This window comes from Mya arenaria, chromosome 3 (assembly GCF_026914265.1).
Source record: "Mya arenaria isolate MELC-2E11 chromosome 3, ASM2691426v1".
Taxonomy (NCBI): Eukaryota; Metazoa; Mollusca; class Bivalvia; order Myida; family Myidae; genus Mya; species Mya arenaria.
The window spans coordinates 73,548,850-73,566,122 of record NC_069124.1 but is presented as its reverse complement, the minus strand read 5'-3'; the positions used below and the strand labels follow the sequence as shown (position 1 = coordinate 73,566,122).

The window sequence follows — 17,273 nt, the reverse complement described above, 5'->3', positions numbered from 1 at the left end:
TTTAAGTATACTGTCTGTATTTATATAATTCCAATAGCTTAATAAATATCATAATTTAAGTGCTGCCGAACGCTAATCACAACTCATAAAGCATTATATACATGACAAACACAAAATATCACGATTATAATAGGAGCCACGCCGCTGGTAAATTCACGAGTTGTCCATCCGATGAGAGTTTAGGTCCCACGCGTGAAGAATATGCACCTGTGTTTGCGTAGTGGTCAGCGACTTTTCAAATTCGTCGTGGTGGCTTTATACGACCATGGATGTTTTAGCTCTGCTGAAAACAGATATGCAAAATGGGCGCAGACAAATGCACACATGCCGCTATTTATGAACATAACTTTAAACTAATCAAGAGCTAAGAAGCAAAAGGCACGGCAATTGGGTGGGTGGGAGGGATTTTTTCTTAAATAGCAAACCTAGCTCTTAAAAACTGACCTTTCGGTTCGACTGCCTGAACGAAAGTGAATCGGTGGGGTTGCGCGCTCGATTTAGCGCATGCGCTGAATCTCTTTTTAAGTTTTAACCAATGAAATGCTTTAACGAAATGGCGGGCGCGGGAATCTTTGATTACGTAATACTGTAAGGCGCCCTCAAGCGGATCTGTTGAATGATTAGATGTGTATTGCTAATGTAAACATAAAGGTGATGAAACGGGTTGATTTTTCTCGATAACAACAGCTATTTTATAGTTAATAGCTGGTATTATATCACAGTTTACGTTTTAGTAAAAACATGTGAAAACTCAATATAACTATATGTGAACACGGTATACAGAGTTGGGTTAATGGCGGCTTCACAACAGTTTTGGGATTTATCTGTATACAAAACAATTGTAATTAGTTAGTTAGGGGAATGTGGTTAGTTCAAATAGTTTTATTGTTTTAAAAACTAAATCACTTTTTGAATTAATTAAGGTACAGTATAGTCGATACAGTAATGAGATAAAGAAAACACAAATATTTAACACATGGTCAGATTCGTTTAAAGTGATTAACTAAGATTTAAATAAAAAAATCTGTTTTTCCTAAGGTATCCGGGTTCTTACAATTTAAACTTCACCTAAGATCAGAACATTAGGTCTTGTAATAACGACAATCCATGTATTTTCCTGATAGGATTAAAAGTTGACATACATTAAAGTATATAGTGCAGTTCATCACTAATATCGTTTGGATTACAAAACATACACTTTCTATTGACATGTGTGGTTCAGCATTTTGTCTCCATTAACCAACTTCGACAGGAAAGTTATGGTTGCTAGTGAGGAAATGCAAAAATGTAAAACGTAAAGATTTTAGTAAGATATTAAGGTAATATTTAAATTTACATCAGACTTAAACAGAGAATACATGCTACGCTTAGACGAAATATTCAATTGTTCAAAACAAGTATGCTGAAATTTGTCTTCAAGATTTCATAAGTTTACTAACACGTTTTGCACGTATTCGTGTTTGGTTAAGCCAAACGTATGAATAAACCGTTCAATCAAGTATTGACTTGATGTAATTGACCCAAACTGATTTATAACTATTTAACATGTATTTCTAGGTCAAGAAACTTCGAGTCATGGGATGAAACGAGTTAGCACCAGTAACTTAAAATTCCTTAAAAACCAATAAGCAATGAAGTTGCTCCAACTGATCCAAGTTTCCAAAGCCCTAGAATTCGTCTAAATCATTAAGGTAAATAGAAAATAGAAATCGGAGAAAGATGTTCTGCCCGACAGACTCTTCAAAAACTTGGGAACATAGGAGACCAGGCTAAACATCATTAATAAAGAAGCCTGGGCGGCATTTTAGAATGACTAAATAGAGTTAGCTGATGCCACGCTGTTAATCAGAGAGAGTCAAATGCGGCCGAAAAAACGATAAATGAGCAAAACAGTTTCTTTTTATAGGCTTAAGTTTACTTAATATAAGGAAATGCAAATGTGTCGAAATTTACTACAGCAGTGTACATGATGAATATCGCAAGCTAGAATCGTCTTTGATATTATTATAGTTATTTATATAAGATTAGTTTTGACTTATCAGAATGCTGATTGCGATCTATCAAAGTGCTTGGTTTTCAATCAATCAACGCTCAGTTAAATAACCTATGAAAACATCGCGTTGTTCGAGCGACGCTAAATGGGGGTTACAACTCTGTGTTTCATGCACGAAAGCCAAGCTTTCTGTTTATTACATTGTTAATAAATCGATCATCGTCTTTACACCGGACCATGCAGTTTACCAGTGTATAGCAATGTCACACGGGACCCCGTTTAATGTCCCTCTTAACAGGAGAATATTACCAGGGATCAGAGTTTGTGAAATGCATATAGTAAAACTGCTATCGCTCGAGGACGCCGGGGCCCGTGCTAAAACTACGAGTGATCCGATGTTTCGAACGACCCATTGGTTCTCGAGTTCTCGACTTATTTATGTTTCGATCCATCGTCATTATATTTTATATGAAAATAGAAGGAAAATTTATCGGGACTAAGTTAGGACCTCGATCGATCGCCAGTTCTCGAACGACCGCCTTTTCGAACGATCTCGGTTTTACTGTTTATGGACAGTTTGTACATAGTATGTATCCCGTGATGGTCTATCTTGGTAAATATTGTATGAGGTAGGGAAAGAGAAACTTTGTTTCGCTGGCCAACAAAGCTCGATCATGCTTAAGCATGTTTTGAAATGTCCAGGAGGACCAAATGTGGAGGTAACTTGTTTTTGTTAGACTGCAACGATGTTGGTCACGTGTAATAAATTGCTCAAAATCATTTAGCGACATACCGTGCAGTTATTTACACGAACTGACGATGCTTTTATTGCTTGGGGCACTGGTAAATATAAACACGTGTATTCAGGTTACGGTTAGTGAAATGGGCGTATTGCTACTCTAGAGAGACTTATTTACATGTAAATAGTTTTTTTTGTAGTTTCTCTCCAAGATACAGATGCACTACAATCCCACTCACATGGCTGATGCTATTCGATTTTGATTGGTCCCTTGGCTGTTTGATGGGTTTAATATGATTTTCATTTAAAACGCTTGCAAATGTTACAAAGAACATTTTTTTTTGTGCTAAATTAAACTTGAATGCATCAAATAACTTTCTTAACCATGCAGTGGTTAAGGTGCATAATCATCTGTCAATTGTATTAATGCACCAGTACTGAGCAATCCCAAAATCCCAGAACTAACGTCTGGTGGTATTTTAAAGCAGCTTCTGGTACCAATTTTTAACATTTTCTGGTATGACGCGGACGGGGATAGAACCCGGGACCTGTCAAACCTTGAATGAGATATCGAGGCGGTAATTTAAAGTATATACTACCTTGGAATATTACTCTTAACATTACTTGTCACAAATGCAATTTATTAACACATACATTTTTGTCATGGCCTTTGAAATGCATGTAATATGTATGGGGTGTACATAATCAAACCAGTGGTTCATTTGAGCCCGCAGAACATGCAGAGGCGTTGGACGAGGCATAACATATCAATATTGTGTAGCTTATTGTGGAGTTGCAGTAATTGAAAAATGGGCACATTACTAAAATAGAAATAGCTTTAACATTCTAGTGTTCCATGGTATACTTCTTTTGCACATGACATACCTCCTTCCATCAGTTGAATGAACATTTAATGGCTTGTTGTCCATCGCCGATTTGTTTTCAGCAGAGACTGACCGGGGCATATGCAAAGAGGGTACCGTTTCAGTAGATTTCGCAAAGAGGGTACCGGTATGGATATGCACCGTGTCCAGAAAAATAAAGGCAGGACAGTGATTGCCTTATATTGGTTTGTTATATCATATATATCGTATTAGTAATTTATAAATCAAAACTATATTATTGAGTCCATCAACTTGCTTAATTGTCAACGTACACATTGAGCCGAAATTGGGTTTGTTATCACGTGTATAGCTGATTTTGACCGCTGATATCCAGTTCTCTGTCCAGACGGCACTGGCTGCTCTGGTCTGCTTGACTCTATGTGCACAATATTTGATACTGCCACACTCAGCCGATTTTATTCGACGAACCTAAAACGTCCGGCAAGAACAAGTGAAGTCAAGTCAATATTTGTCATTATCGGAAATCACATAATATATGACCCGTAACAGTCAATGGACTCTTTATAATGGCGGGCTCCATGATTGGCATGTACAACCCCGAGAGTAGACCCGTAAACTTCTTCCGGATGGGGCTCCACATGCTATGACAAAGGCTTTGTCTTCGAAGGAATAGTCGCTATTGGTGAAAACGTATAAAGTATAAGGCAACTTGTAATGTTCGTGTGTGTACCCATGCATCGTTTCCCATAAAATGCTCCACGTAAAAAGACAGTAGGCAAAGTTTACCGTCGCCACACTGGCTTTTGCTTCTAACATGACTTGAATGACACCAGAATAAATACAAGTATCATTGTGTTATCCAAGCCAGTATTTGTAAATCCAACTACTTAATAATGGTAATTAGTCCATGACAGCTCATCCTCATAGTTTCTATCTATGTGCAATTACTGGAGACAATTAATGTATTTTTAATTAGTAATTAAATACAATGAATCTACATCTGTTCTGTAGTATGAGGCGTTTAGAACTCATGTTAATGCTGTGACTATGTACTAGGTTGGTACACGTCAAATATAGTTCTGTTCTTTAACGTTCTGTTTATTAGTTGTGAGACCCTATTCGTATCTGTTTTATAAGGAATTTTTAAAAACAGTACTCGAGGCTGATACAGTCGAGTGATCAGTCTATAGATAAAGAATGAATGTATCGTCTCGTACAAACATCGCCTCTTTGTTTAATGTTAGCTGCATGAAATAGTAAAATAACGATTGTTCGGGTTTGGCTCGTCATCTTTTTGAGTTATCTTTAAATTTACCAGATACGTTCGATGCAGAAACATCATTCGTCACCTTAGTGCAAGAACACAATACCTGCTTCTATTTCTATATGCAGTTATTGAGTTATTGCACTAAGGCGACGATATCTCACTTGCAAAGTCAATGTATTTTCATTTCTGGTACTTTCTGGAAATGGGCTTGCACATTTTTCCTATACCCACCAATAGGGTGTGTCACAGTCGAGACCTTGGCTAAACTATGGCAAATTTAGATATAAGCAGATCAGAAGTTAATAAGTTTTTAATTCAATAAAATATAAGATTATCTTAAAAGGAATTTGATGCGAAAAATGGCTAAGAAACGAAATGAAAGATAATCGTCAAGTGGAGTTTCTAAGGAAAGTATATTAGTTTTGAAATATAGAAATCATTCAAAGGATAAAATCTTCTTTAATAAATATTGATGATACGTAGTTTTTCTTTATACCAGGTAATAAACAGAAATGTTTTATGCCAAAAATGATGATTTTAATAAGCTTTACGCTTCCTTTCAAATTCTTAAAACAATACAGTCATTTATTTTCATTTGAATCTTTTTATGAAAAATAAAAGTATGTTTCTATACTTGAAATCAATAAATCTTCTATAATGAGATGCAAAAACAACAACAACAACAACATTAAATTGAAAGAAGTTTCACGAAAATTTTACTTCAAAAAAACAAAACATTTCTTAAATACTATTCATCCCTGGAGCGAGGCGAGCCGGAGTCCCAACAAATCATATCAATGCAAAAAGTAGCCTGTCAGGATCAGTTGTAGGGATGCGCCACAAAGGACAATATTGCTTTTGAGAAACCGATTGTTCCTCGCCAGTTTAGTTTAACTACTCAACTTCTTGTCTGTGAATGACTTGTTTGAAAATGGAACCGCACTGACATTTATCATAATTTCATGGCACCGCAAGAAATTCTTTATGGACATACAAGTGTTAATTTAATGAAAAACATCAATGGTGGTGTAGTCAATCTTAATAAATGCAATTGAGATTATCTTTAACGTTAAATATACGTTTCCTGGTTGGCCGTCTGCCTGAGCCTGAATTTTTAACATCAATTGATGGCGGTGTGGAGGAGTCAATTTTAATGAATGTAATTAAGATTGTCTCAAATATTTGAACGTTTCAATTTCTTGGTTGACCGTCCGCGTGAGCCTGCATTAAACGTAAATTGGTATGAGCTTAATCGAGTTCTACTGATAAAGCTTGATCCGGAAATGGTCGTTGCAATCATTGAACTTATTTTATTTTTTAATTTAACCTCTATCCAAAATTCGGTTATCTGATATAAGTATTACAGCCAAAATAAACCAATGACATATATGACGGATTACAATAATTTTAACTTCTATGATTAAGGTTCAAAAATTGGCATGAACGTGTATATAAGAAATTGTGGACGTATATACAGTGATTTGAAAAACATATTCGTAATCAAATATTGAAACTGACGGTGTCGTATACAGCTGAATGGAGCTGCAGATAAGGCTGAAGTGAAAGACAAGCGATTCAATTACTGGTAAATAAAGTTTTGTAAATAATCAGTCATCAGCAAAACGGCCAAAGTTAATATTCAAACAGTGAATAAATTTGCATTTGTGAGTTGAGCTACCGATCACCGTCCAAGGATTACACATGGACATGCAGGTTGACTTGAACGTTTGGATTGTTTAAACGCAAAATCCACGTGAGTATATTTATAGTTGCTTAAAGAAATGCACTCTATCATACTGTAACTCTATAATAGGTTAGTGATCGTTATACCATTTGCATCATAGACACATAAGCATACATTAGCTGTTATTTGCATTTAATAACTGGTACTCTGTTGTTACAAGAAATTCAAGCTTGGTCAGAAATAATACATACTCGTTTTTCCACGTGCGAAAACTGCTATTGAATAATACCAAATTGTATGGTTAACAAAAGTGAAATTCCTTGAAATTGAACCAAAATGCGACTAAAAGCTGTTAGTTTATGTAAAGTGCACGCCGACCATAAGGAGTAGCAGGTAATCTCAACATGGCGGCGGACTTGACGAACGTGACGAGCGCGTTCAAGAACACCGGTGTTGGAACAGCTGACGTCATCATCATCGTCATTTACCTCGCGTTCTGCCTCGCTGTGGGATTGTGGGTAAGTAATACTTGTAGAATGGCGTTGTGACCATAGGATGTAGTATTATGTAAAAATTTGTGTGTCCTTAATATACACGCTTTGCTATCCAAGTCCTTTTCTTTTAAAAGTAGTTTTAAATAAATGGCATGCTCTAGTTTCTAGGATTGATACTTAAAACGTATATTACTTGTGTGGTTTCCTTTTATCTATATCTGTACCAAATTCCATGGTTGAAGCCTTATTTACAATATCATCAAATTGTTTACCATACACTTATTTGATACAGTTTTATCGTCCAAGGCTAGTTTTTACTTAACAAACAAGAAACCTTTTATACGTAGGGAGATAAAGAAGAAGTCTAATCGTACACTGTTACCACCGATGAAGAGGCTAACAAGTATACGTATATATGAATATATTGCTAGTCGGATCGCACATCGGTATTAAATGCAAACGAGATTGAACGGAAGCATACCTAAGTGATAGCTCTGTGTATAATTTAACGGTTGGCACCAATAGTTTAGATTAACCTATTAAACTAATATACAATGTTATACTAAATATGACTTTTTCTTGTAGGCAACATGGCGGACCCAGCGTTCCAGTGTGAAGGGATACTTCCTCGCGGGAAGGGACATGCTTTGGTTTGCAGTACGTTTGCCGGACCTGTTACTCTTACATAAATATATCAATACGCTTGTCAGTCCTCCTGGAAAACAACAAAATGAATTAATCTAATCCACTTTAGCAAGCAGACGCTCAAATTATGATTGTGAAAGGGCAAAAATAATCAAGTGTCGCGTTTTTTATGTTTAAGTAGTTAAACTACTCAATGTCCTTCATGGAAAATGATGCAAATTATAACTAAATGTGTCCCGGTATAACTGTAATCAAGAATTTTTCTATTCAGATCGGGGCTTCTCTATTCTCTAGTAACATCGGAAGCGGAAGTTTTGTCGGTCTTGCCGGCACAGGAGCGGCTTCCGGTATCGCCGTCGCCAGCTACGAACTTAATGTAAGATGTGTATGATATTCACATTCACTTGAAATGAAGATGAAAAGCAAACGGTCTGCATTTGAAATGACAAAATGTCTGGTCGTTTGCATTGGTTCATTATAATAATGTTTATGCACCGCATACCATTATACCTGAATGAATTTGAATATTACTTTAACAGTTTTGCGTTCTTCATTATAGTCCGCATTTATGTCAAAAAATATGTTTACAAACAATTCATACATTTCTAGAAATCATTCATTCCTGGCTGCTTGGTGGGAAAATATTGAATTTCATCGTCGAGTCGTGATTCACTAGCAGCATTTCTAGAGATTTAAAAGGCATCTAATATCCGCATGAAGTGGCCGCATTTCGGAGACACGTCCAGCCAAGGGTTTAACAACACGGTCAAGGGTCTCATGTGTTAAGACTTGTGTGTCGTTTTTCAGGGCCTGTTTTGTCTGCTGCTTCTCGCATGGCTGTTTGTGCCCGTGTACATTGCTAGTGGGGTAAGTCCACTTTTGAAATTCTTGACGTCGAAGTTAAAAACAAAACAAAACAATTACTAGTGCGCAGATAGTGATAGTTCTTCAAGTCTAACCTGCAATGCTATCACTCTCTCTTTCTCTTGTAGGTATACACGCTACCAGAGTACCTAAAGAAGCGGTTTGGCGGCCAGCGTCTCCAGGTGTACATGTCCGTACTCTCCCTCCTCATCTACGTATTCACGAAAATCTCGGTCAGCATTTTTATTCGCATCTATTAAATGTGTTCTGGTCATTCGAATGACTCAAATAGTCTTTATATACTTAACGGTCGATGTTCTAGAGCACATATATACCAGGTATAAGCATTACTTACTTTAGAAAAGACGCAAGCTATGACCTCCGGTCTTCGTTCATAACACCCTCTTTATACACCGTTTTGCTGTGGACAACGGTACTGGTTTATGTCAGCGTCCACACACAAAGCTAAAGTCATCTCCCGCACGTTGGATCTTCGCCATTAACCGACGTCACTTATAAACATGTCGCGTATGACCTATATTTGCAGGCGGACATCTATGCGGGCGGAATCTTCATCCAGCAGTCTGTTGGTTGGAACATGTACGTTGGTATTATAGCGCTTCTCGCAATCACCGCCATTTACACAGTCTCAGGTGAGATATACGGAGAATGAGGCTTTGCATGAAGTTTTTACCCAAACTGGGCTGTTTTTTTCTTGTTACTATCAAAGTTCTGACTACAAAAGCAGGTCGTTACTTATCCATTTGTCAGTGTAATACACTCTGTCCATCATTTAATTGCTGGTACGGTTCTGAATCCGATTAGCATATCGAGATCCTGTTTGGAAGAAATATTTATCTGCAAGAAAAGTGCAAAATAAATCTACGGTCATTTAAACTTAAAATAACCATTTCGAAATATCTTTTATCCAATGTCACAACTTTACGTATTGACGCAATATTGCCACGGCACTGCATCACTAACTCTTTTAGGCGGGTTGAAGGCCGTGATCTACACGGACACATTGCAGACTGTCATCATGTGTGTCGGCGCCATTATCCTCATGGCCATCAGTAAGTCGCATAGTGAACACTACAATTCTTTTCAACAGACGATGTAAAACTGTGTTTTAACTTTGGATTGAAGCGCCTTTAACGTAAAAATGGCGTGCTTAGACAGTAGCATTCGGCAACATTTTGTATCCCCCGCAGGTTTCGCAAAGGTTGGCGGAATGAATCGGCTGTACAAGGAGTACCCCTTGTCTATCCCGACCCCCCTGGTGAACGGGTCGGATTGCGGCGTCCCAGCGGATAATGCGTTCCACCTGCTGCGGGACGCCTCCGCGGCCGACCTTCCCTGGCCAGGCAATATATTCGGCATAACCATTCTCTCTACATGGTACTTCTGCTCGGACCAGGTCAGCGAAGGGGTTTTCTTCTATATTTTATTATTTATATTGTTGATAAGTAACGGCTGCACGTATGAGTATTCAGTTACGTTGTTGACGTCTAAATACATTACAACGTTGTCTGCATGCGTTGGCGACATACCAGTTTACTTTTAACTGCTTCGTGGCAAAACCTCCTTCAGTTACTTGGTTGAAATACTGTGTTAGCCTCGTTTGTTATATCTTTTTGTTTCTGTTTACTCAGGTGTTGGTACAGCGATCGCTGGCGGCTAAGAACATGCACCATGTGAAGGGCGGCTCGATTCTGGCGGCGTACCTGAAGATACTGCCCCTGTTCACCACCGTGTTCCCGGGCATGATAAGCAGAGTCCTCTTCACAGGTAAAACATGCCCCGGCATATGGAGCATTGAGATTGCTATGACTGATGGATGCTAAATATAGACTTCTTAGCAATTGAAAGTCAGCAATAATTACCATATTTAGAAATACTACTAGATACAAAGAGATATCATACATTAAAATATTTTCTTACTTCACAAAGACTTAAAAACTTTTATATGTGCCGATTTTTGATGTGAAGAATAAATACCAAAGTAACGCATATTCTGATCATCAATTAATCCCCTGTCCATGTGTTTACAGACCAGGTAGCGTGCGTGGACCCGGATGTGTGCAACGCGGTGTGCGACAATCCGGCCGGATGTACCAACATCGCCTACCCAAAACTGGTCGTGGAGCTCATGCCTAAAGGTAGGTCGCATGGCATCATTGACACCATGCATGGCTGCGTGTTATATTTGTTTTTTATGTTGTTGGTTACTTACGTATTTTCTTTGAATCATGAAAGTAACTACTTTAATATTGTTTATGAAGAACAGTTGTTACTCTCTTCATTCAGCGCTACTATGACACGATGACTCGCGATATTGACCACCCATGTAACACGAGAGTTATTCCCCATTTTACTTTAAACTGCAGAAGTTTTTTCACGGTTTTCCTGCATGGTATTATCCCATCATGTTGAATGTTGTGGTTCAAAGTTCAATTGTCAAATGAATCACCTAATACTACAGGAGTTTTGCCAGTGTAAAATTTATTTGAATAATAACTTAAATACATACATATATATACAATAATCATTAAATATTTATTATTTAACCAGGATGCAACATGGTAACAATGGTTGTTGGTCGAATGTCTCGGTCATGTTTGGTCGTGATTTAAATTATGCCGGTTTAGTATTAAAATATAGTTGGAATATTTCTTGTGCACTCAATCAAGGTGAACGTTTGTGACAGTGTATGTGGGCATCATAACTAAGCATAACAGTTAGTCAGTTACTATTGATGTCGATAATTCCTTTAAGTTCACATACCTGTAATGTTCATTTACAAATAATCTTATAATTCTATTATGTGGAAGTCGAGCCATTTTTAAGCTTGATTAATGTTTTTTTGGTACAGAAAGTAAAATTGTAACCAAAAATTGGCATTTAAATAATAATCCAATTTCAGATAGAAAATGTAAGCACAAATAGTCCGCGATCAGTTTGGTCATATAAAAAAGTTGTAAAGTCATTAATCGATAACACTGCCTCCGGGGAAGCTCCTGACCGGTGCTTTTTGACCTTTGTTATGCTTCTGGTTTCGATACCCTTCCGTCATACCAATGAAAATACTTTATTAACTACAGAGGAGAATCTTTTTTTCTGAGATGGCAAAGGAGTGCTTGTTTATTTAGATGGATGACTGTAAAATACTTTTTCTTGCAAATTTGGAGCTACGGAGTATTTTTTTTCTCGACATGAATAGTCCCGCTTCCTTTCCCTTTAAAGACACCTATCTGAAAATATGTAAACACAATCATTAGATTTTTGCCTAATAATACCTGGAAATACAGAATTAGAATTACGACGACCATTTGCAATCAAGTATTAATTTATTAGACACCAAATGAACCTTAAAGTCCGCGAAGCTGTGTGGTAGTAGGTCATACTTTAAAAAGACCGAAGATGATATTAATTCAGTTAATCGTTAAAATTCATGTTATGAAATTGCCTCAGTTTTTTCACAATTCGTTTCCTACTAAATTACTATTCATGAGCACCACAACCTATTCATTGGCACCACAACGTTCAGAAAATCGAGCATAGTGCAGTAAGTATAACAAATAAAGTTCTAAATTTTTTAACGCGGCAACCTTTTGTCAATAATGAAGTCACACACATGTAAAGAAAATACTTAAACCTAAGGTACGAGAACAATTCTCACGAAAATCCAGATTTTAACGTTGTCAACACTAACGCCTAGCAAGTTATGGAAGTTCTAGACGATCAGATATATATTATGTGTGTGAAGTTGGCTCAGCCATCGGCAATCGACAATCGACATTCGATATTATATAGCAAATCTTCAATATCGAGCTGCAATGTCGAGCTGGACGAAATTCTAGCTCGACATTCGATATTATATAGGAAATATTCAATGTCGAGCTGCAATGTTTAGCTGGACGGAATTCTAGCTCGAAATTCCAGGTCGACATTGAAATCTGCTATATAATATCAAATGTCGAGCTAGAATTCCGTCCAGCTTGACATTGCAGCTTGACATTGAAGATTTGCTATATTATATCGAATGTCGAGCTAGAATTCAGTCCAGCTCGACAATTCATCGCGACATTGAATATTTCCTATATAATATCAAATGGCGAGCTAGTAGAATTCCGTCCAGCTCGACATTGCAGCTCGACATTGAAAATTTGCTATATAATATCGAATGTCGAGCTAGAATTCTGTCCAGCTCGACATTGCAGCTCGACATTGAAGATTTGCTATATAATATCGAATGTCGATTGTCGATTGCCGATGGCTGAGCCAACTTCACACACATTCAGATATTATATTTTATTCAGAACTTTTACATTTAGAACAACTCATGGCCATTCCTATGTGGAACTACATTCTCCAATTTTTCAAATTTACTCGTATAAACCTCTAAAAATGAAAAATAAGAAACCGTTCTCACTGTTTACATCCATATTCCACTCATTGGCACTATAACGGAAGACGCGCAGTAACTAATTTATATAATAGTATATATTTCAATACGCATAGTTACCTCTTTAGCCACAAGAACTGGAAAACAAATGGACCTTTTTTGTTGCAAGAACATGCGGAACCGAAGCTCGTATATAAGTGGTCCACTTAAGCGTTTAATATGAGAGTCACGTGGTGATATTCGAGCATTGGTTTACAACATGCAGGAACAACCTTCGCACGACAATGTCCTTACAATCGTTACGAGAACCCAGACAAACATCGATGCGACCAGGTAAACGAACAGATGGTTTGTTGAGCGATGTTTCGTTTGGAAATTAGGTCAATAGATTTTATTTACGATGTCGTGGATGTGGCGTACTGGGGTGCGTTTCAGGTAGATTTTACGATCTGCCATTATCGTAAATTTACGTTATTGCGATTTTGATACACTATCGTTACACTTAATGACTGTAGTATCTACAAACTATAACCGACGCAAAGACCTCTTATGAGATGCACCATCTTCTTACCACTTCCTGTCGTCCATGCATCAAGCATAGCCAGTAGGACGTTAACAGCAGGACTCTTTCTGGTTGTATGAAGTTAATGAAACATATGACATTTCAAAAAAGGAATGTCGTGCTGGCACTAAATTGGACATTGGACTTTCAAAAATGATTTGCGTTCTGGTACGACACTGGACTTTGGAGGTTCAAAAAAATAATTGTGGTGCTGGCATGCCATTGGACATTCGTAAACCTGGTACGACAGTGAACATTCAAAAATGAATATCTGTTGGCACGACAATGGATTGTGGATATTCAAAATTTGAATGTCATGTTCGCACGACATTGGCACTGTTAATTTAAAAAAAAAAGAAGAATTTCGTTCTGGAATGATATTAGCTGGCACAATTTGGACATTCAAACATTGAATGTCATGCTGGCAAGGTGTAATAGATTTCATGTCGGCTCCATATATCCTAAATCCCTGGAAGGATATTCATGAAACCTGGGCAAAATATTCACCTAGTCGACACAACATCCACATTCTGCTCCATATCTACCAACGTCATGGTGGATGAAATTAAGACATTTCCAAAATCAACCATTAAGTTCGCTCTGTTTGTGGCAAACGTGCACACGTATCGCACGTTTAATTCCCCTTTCAAATATGGCAAGTTCGGTAAATGTGACAACCCTATATCATATAATATGTTTCTTTTTTGTGTTTTAAATATAAGCAATTTCTGTTAAACACTTTGAAATTCAGTTATATTTCGTTATCAAAGACGAACAAATGCGTGTGCTTAGTAAGTTGGAATACAACCATTCAACACCAGAATTAATACAGTTAAACGAATTATAAAAATAAAACACGATCTTAACTAACAACTCGTTTCTTAAAAAATGAATGAATACATCCTGACCAAAAACTCAACACTAACACACTAACATTGTCATTGTCCTTGTAAACATATAACTTCCCACACTCCCCAGGTTGAAGCGGAAAGAGATGGCCCCCAAATTGAGAAGCTCATGTCTTCTCACTCGTCCTTGTGTCACTCATCCTCTACCACCATCCCATCTTCATACACGTAGTCGTTGCTGCCAAAATGCATTGTTTATATTGCCCCGGCAGGTTTGAAGGGTCTGATGTTGGCGGCGATGATGGCGGCGCTAATGTCGTCCCTGACGTCCGTGTTCAACTCCTCATCTACAATCTTCACCATGGACATTTGGCACCGCATTCGTCCGGGGGCCTCAGACGGGGAACTCCTGGTCGTGGGCAGGTAAGAACACTATTTGGTGTCGTTGTTAAATATTTTCCTTAAATATTTGTTTATTTGTTTCATGCTTTAAAGATCATTTTTTCAGAGATCTGGAAAAAACAACATGCCAACTAACGGAAAAATGCACGTGCAAAAAAGACAGAAACAAACCCAAACGAATGTATTTACAAATGATGGTGGGCAATTACAACTGGACAAACATATCCGTTTTTAATATTATATTCTCTACCCCAGGGTGTTTGTGTTGGTCCTGGTGGGTGTGAGTGTGGTGTGGATCCCGGTGCTACAGGCGTCCCAGGGTGGCCAGCTCTTCAACTACATCCAGTCCGTGACCGGCTACCTCGTGCCGCCCGTGCTCTCCCTCTACCTGCTCGCCATTCTCTGGAAGCGGACCAACGAGAAGGTCGCTTGCTGTCTTATTTTCTGCCATGGCATACTTAATTTCAGTTTGTTCGTATTAATCAAAAGTCGTTTTTATAAGGTGAAGCTTACACGATAAATCTTTAGGTACCCAAGGCCTGAACTGTCATTTGCAATCTTTGTTATTATCCCAGCAGCTGGAAAAAAATCTATATGTGTATTATTTCAGGGTGCCTTTTGGGGACTAATGGTTGGAATGGTAGTGGGCATAATTCGGATGGGACTGGATTTTGGATACAGCAGTCCTGGATGTGGGGAGAAGGACACACGGCCGGCTTTCATCTCTCAGATCCACTTCCTTCATTTCACAATCATCCTCTTTTTCATCAGCTTGGCCACAACGATGATTGTTTCACTTATAAGTGAACCCATCGATGGAAAACATGTATGGACAACATTGCGGTTTAAATATTGCTATATTTTAAAATGATGTATAACTGATATCTTATTGCTTTGATCTGTTTATTAAAGAATGAAAAAATAATGTATGCAAAAGCAATTAACGATTAATTACGTCATCTAAAACACCCAGTATTGGGTGTCCAACACTAAATGATCATCAGCAGATGTTTTCCTCATCTTTGTTACACTTTGATGGGTTTGTCTTCATGTAGTTGTTGCGGTTGACGTGGTGGACGCGGTATAGCACAGCCGACCGAGAGCCGTTTCCGGAAGAGTTGGCGTTCTCGCAGAAGGCAGACCTGGCGCGTGCCCACCACCTCGAAGACCAGCAGCAACATCCACAGGGTAAGAAAACACCGCTGAGGTGGCTGCCAATCAAATATGTATTCAGGTTTGAACACTTATTTCAATGAACTTTTTCTTCATACCAGTCAATATGCTCATGCTCTATTTTAAAGGGAAATTAAGCGTGATGAAATGTTTCATTTGAAAATTTAAATATTGATATTTTTTGGGGAAAATGCATTTGAGTGAATGTGTATGTGCGTACGTCTGTCATTTTTTTCACAGTGGAACTGCCTCGGTGGCGACGTATCTTGTACGTAATATGTGGGTACGAGTCCCCGCACGCGCAGCAGACCGTATCGGAGGAGGAGAAGCGCGAGCACCAGCGTCTGCTGACGTCAATCGAGGAACACCCGACGTGGAAATGGGTTGTCAACTCGAACGCCCTGCTCCTTATGGTCATTGGAATGTTCCTTTGGGGATTCTACTCGTAACGACTGTATGACTTACACCTGTTAGCTGAACTGTTCTGAGATGTGGAATATATTATATATCGGTATATGTATAAAGAGTTTAGGGTACTCGTGTGTTTTCATTCATATGGCGTGTTACCGGAAAGCAAGATATGAAATTTAATTGTGTATGTTCCAATTTTTCATACATCATGCCTTGTACTTCGTGTAAACAAGTTTGATAACAATAGTATATTGTTTATCAACAATTTACTAATTTTAAGAATAATCAAAGTTATCCTGGTACAAGTCTTGCCTTTGTTCATGGAAACAAGGATTTTTGAAATATTCGGTAACCTACACTCAACGACAAAAGCAAGTAAACTTTCTATATCTCATATAATTTTCATTTTGTTGATAGTGTTCCTTTATGGGAGTTTTTCCTATCATAGCCCATCTGTATTTATTGTTATCAGCAAATTCTCCTCTCGCTTATCGTGGACCATTATTATATTAACTCCATTTCCTTACGTGAAACGCTTTTTCACGAAAATGCTGTTGCTTTTTGTCGGTAAAAATGAGACAATTTGACGCAAAAGTACCAAAGAAGAACAAGTTTTTAACATCAATAAGCTACACTCGATTAAATGAACTTAAGCTCCTGAATATATATCTTTAACTATTCAGAGAGTGTACGGCCGATGATTTTTTTATGACATCATCAAAAAATACCAAAATTAAGATAAAAACCATACACGAAACTATTAGAACTGATCGCAGAAAACGCAAGATATATCGGTATTTTGGGCTTAAAATACCCTCTAGTTCAACAAGACCCATTAACACTTCTCGATCTTTTGATTTTGCATTGTTTTACAAACAACAATTAAATTGTGTCCGAAGATGTAAACACAACGGATTGTTGTTCAAAGTTGTTGACCACAA

At 37.8% G+C, this 17,273-nt stretch overlaps 1 protein-coding gene across 2 annotated transcripts; it reads left to right on the top strand.

The window, feature by feature from the left end:
• The first annotated feature begins 6,257 nt into the window (after positions 1-6,257).
• LOC128227161 (sodium/glucose cotransporter 4-like) lies at positions 6,258-16,457 on the top strand. 2 transcript variants are annotated; one of them, XM_052937417.1, is made up of 16 exons: positions 6,258-6,597; positions 6,896-7,046; positions 7,608-7,679; positions 7,939-8,043; positions 8,475-8,534; positions 8,660-8,764; positions 9,079-9,184; positions 9,524-9,604; positions 9,743-9,948; positions 10,184-10,319; positions 10,583-10,690; positions 14,619-14,769; positions 15,004-15,172; positions 15,359-15,574; positions 15,804-15,936; positions 16,162-16,457. In XM_052937417.1, the coding sequence occupies exons 2-16, from the start codon at positions 6,933-6,935 to the stop codon at positions 16,368-16,370; spliced, it is 1,971 nt and encodes a 656-aa protein (XP_052793377.1). In that variant the 5' UTR covers positions 6,258-6,597; positions 6,896-6,932; the 3' UTR covers positions 16,371-16,457. The 2 variants fall into 2 exon arrangements, with proteins under 2 accessions (XP_052793377.1, XP_052793378.1); XM_052937418.1 differs by having other exon boundaries at positions 6,885-7,046.
• The last annotated feature ends 816 nt before the right edge of the window (positions 16,458-17,273 follow it).

What these genes read in the sequence shown, in the direction of transcription:
- LOC128227161 (XM_052937417.1), top strand. Translation starts at nt 6,933, where the DNA reads ATGGCGGCGGACTTGACGAACGTGACGAGCGCGTTCAAGAACACCGGT. An exon ending in GGGACATGCTTTGGTTTGCA is followed by an intron (nt 7,680 to 7,938) that starts GTACGTTTGCCG and finishes TTTTCTATTCAG; the next exon opens with ATCGGGGCTTCTCTATTCTC. An exon ending in CCAGCAGCAACATCCACAGG is followed by an intron (nt 15,937 to 16,161) that starts GTAAGAAAACAC and finishes TTTTTTTCACAG; the next exon opens with TGGAACTGCCTCGGTGGCGA.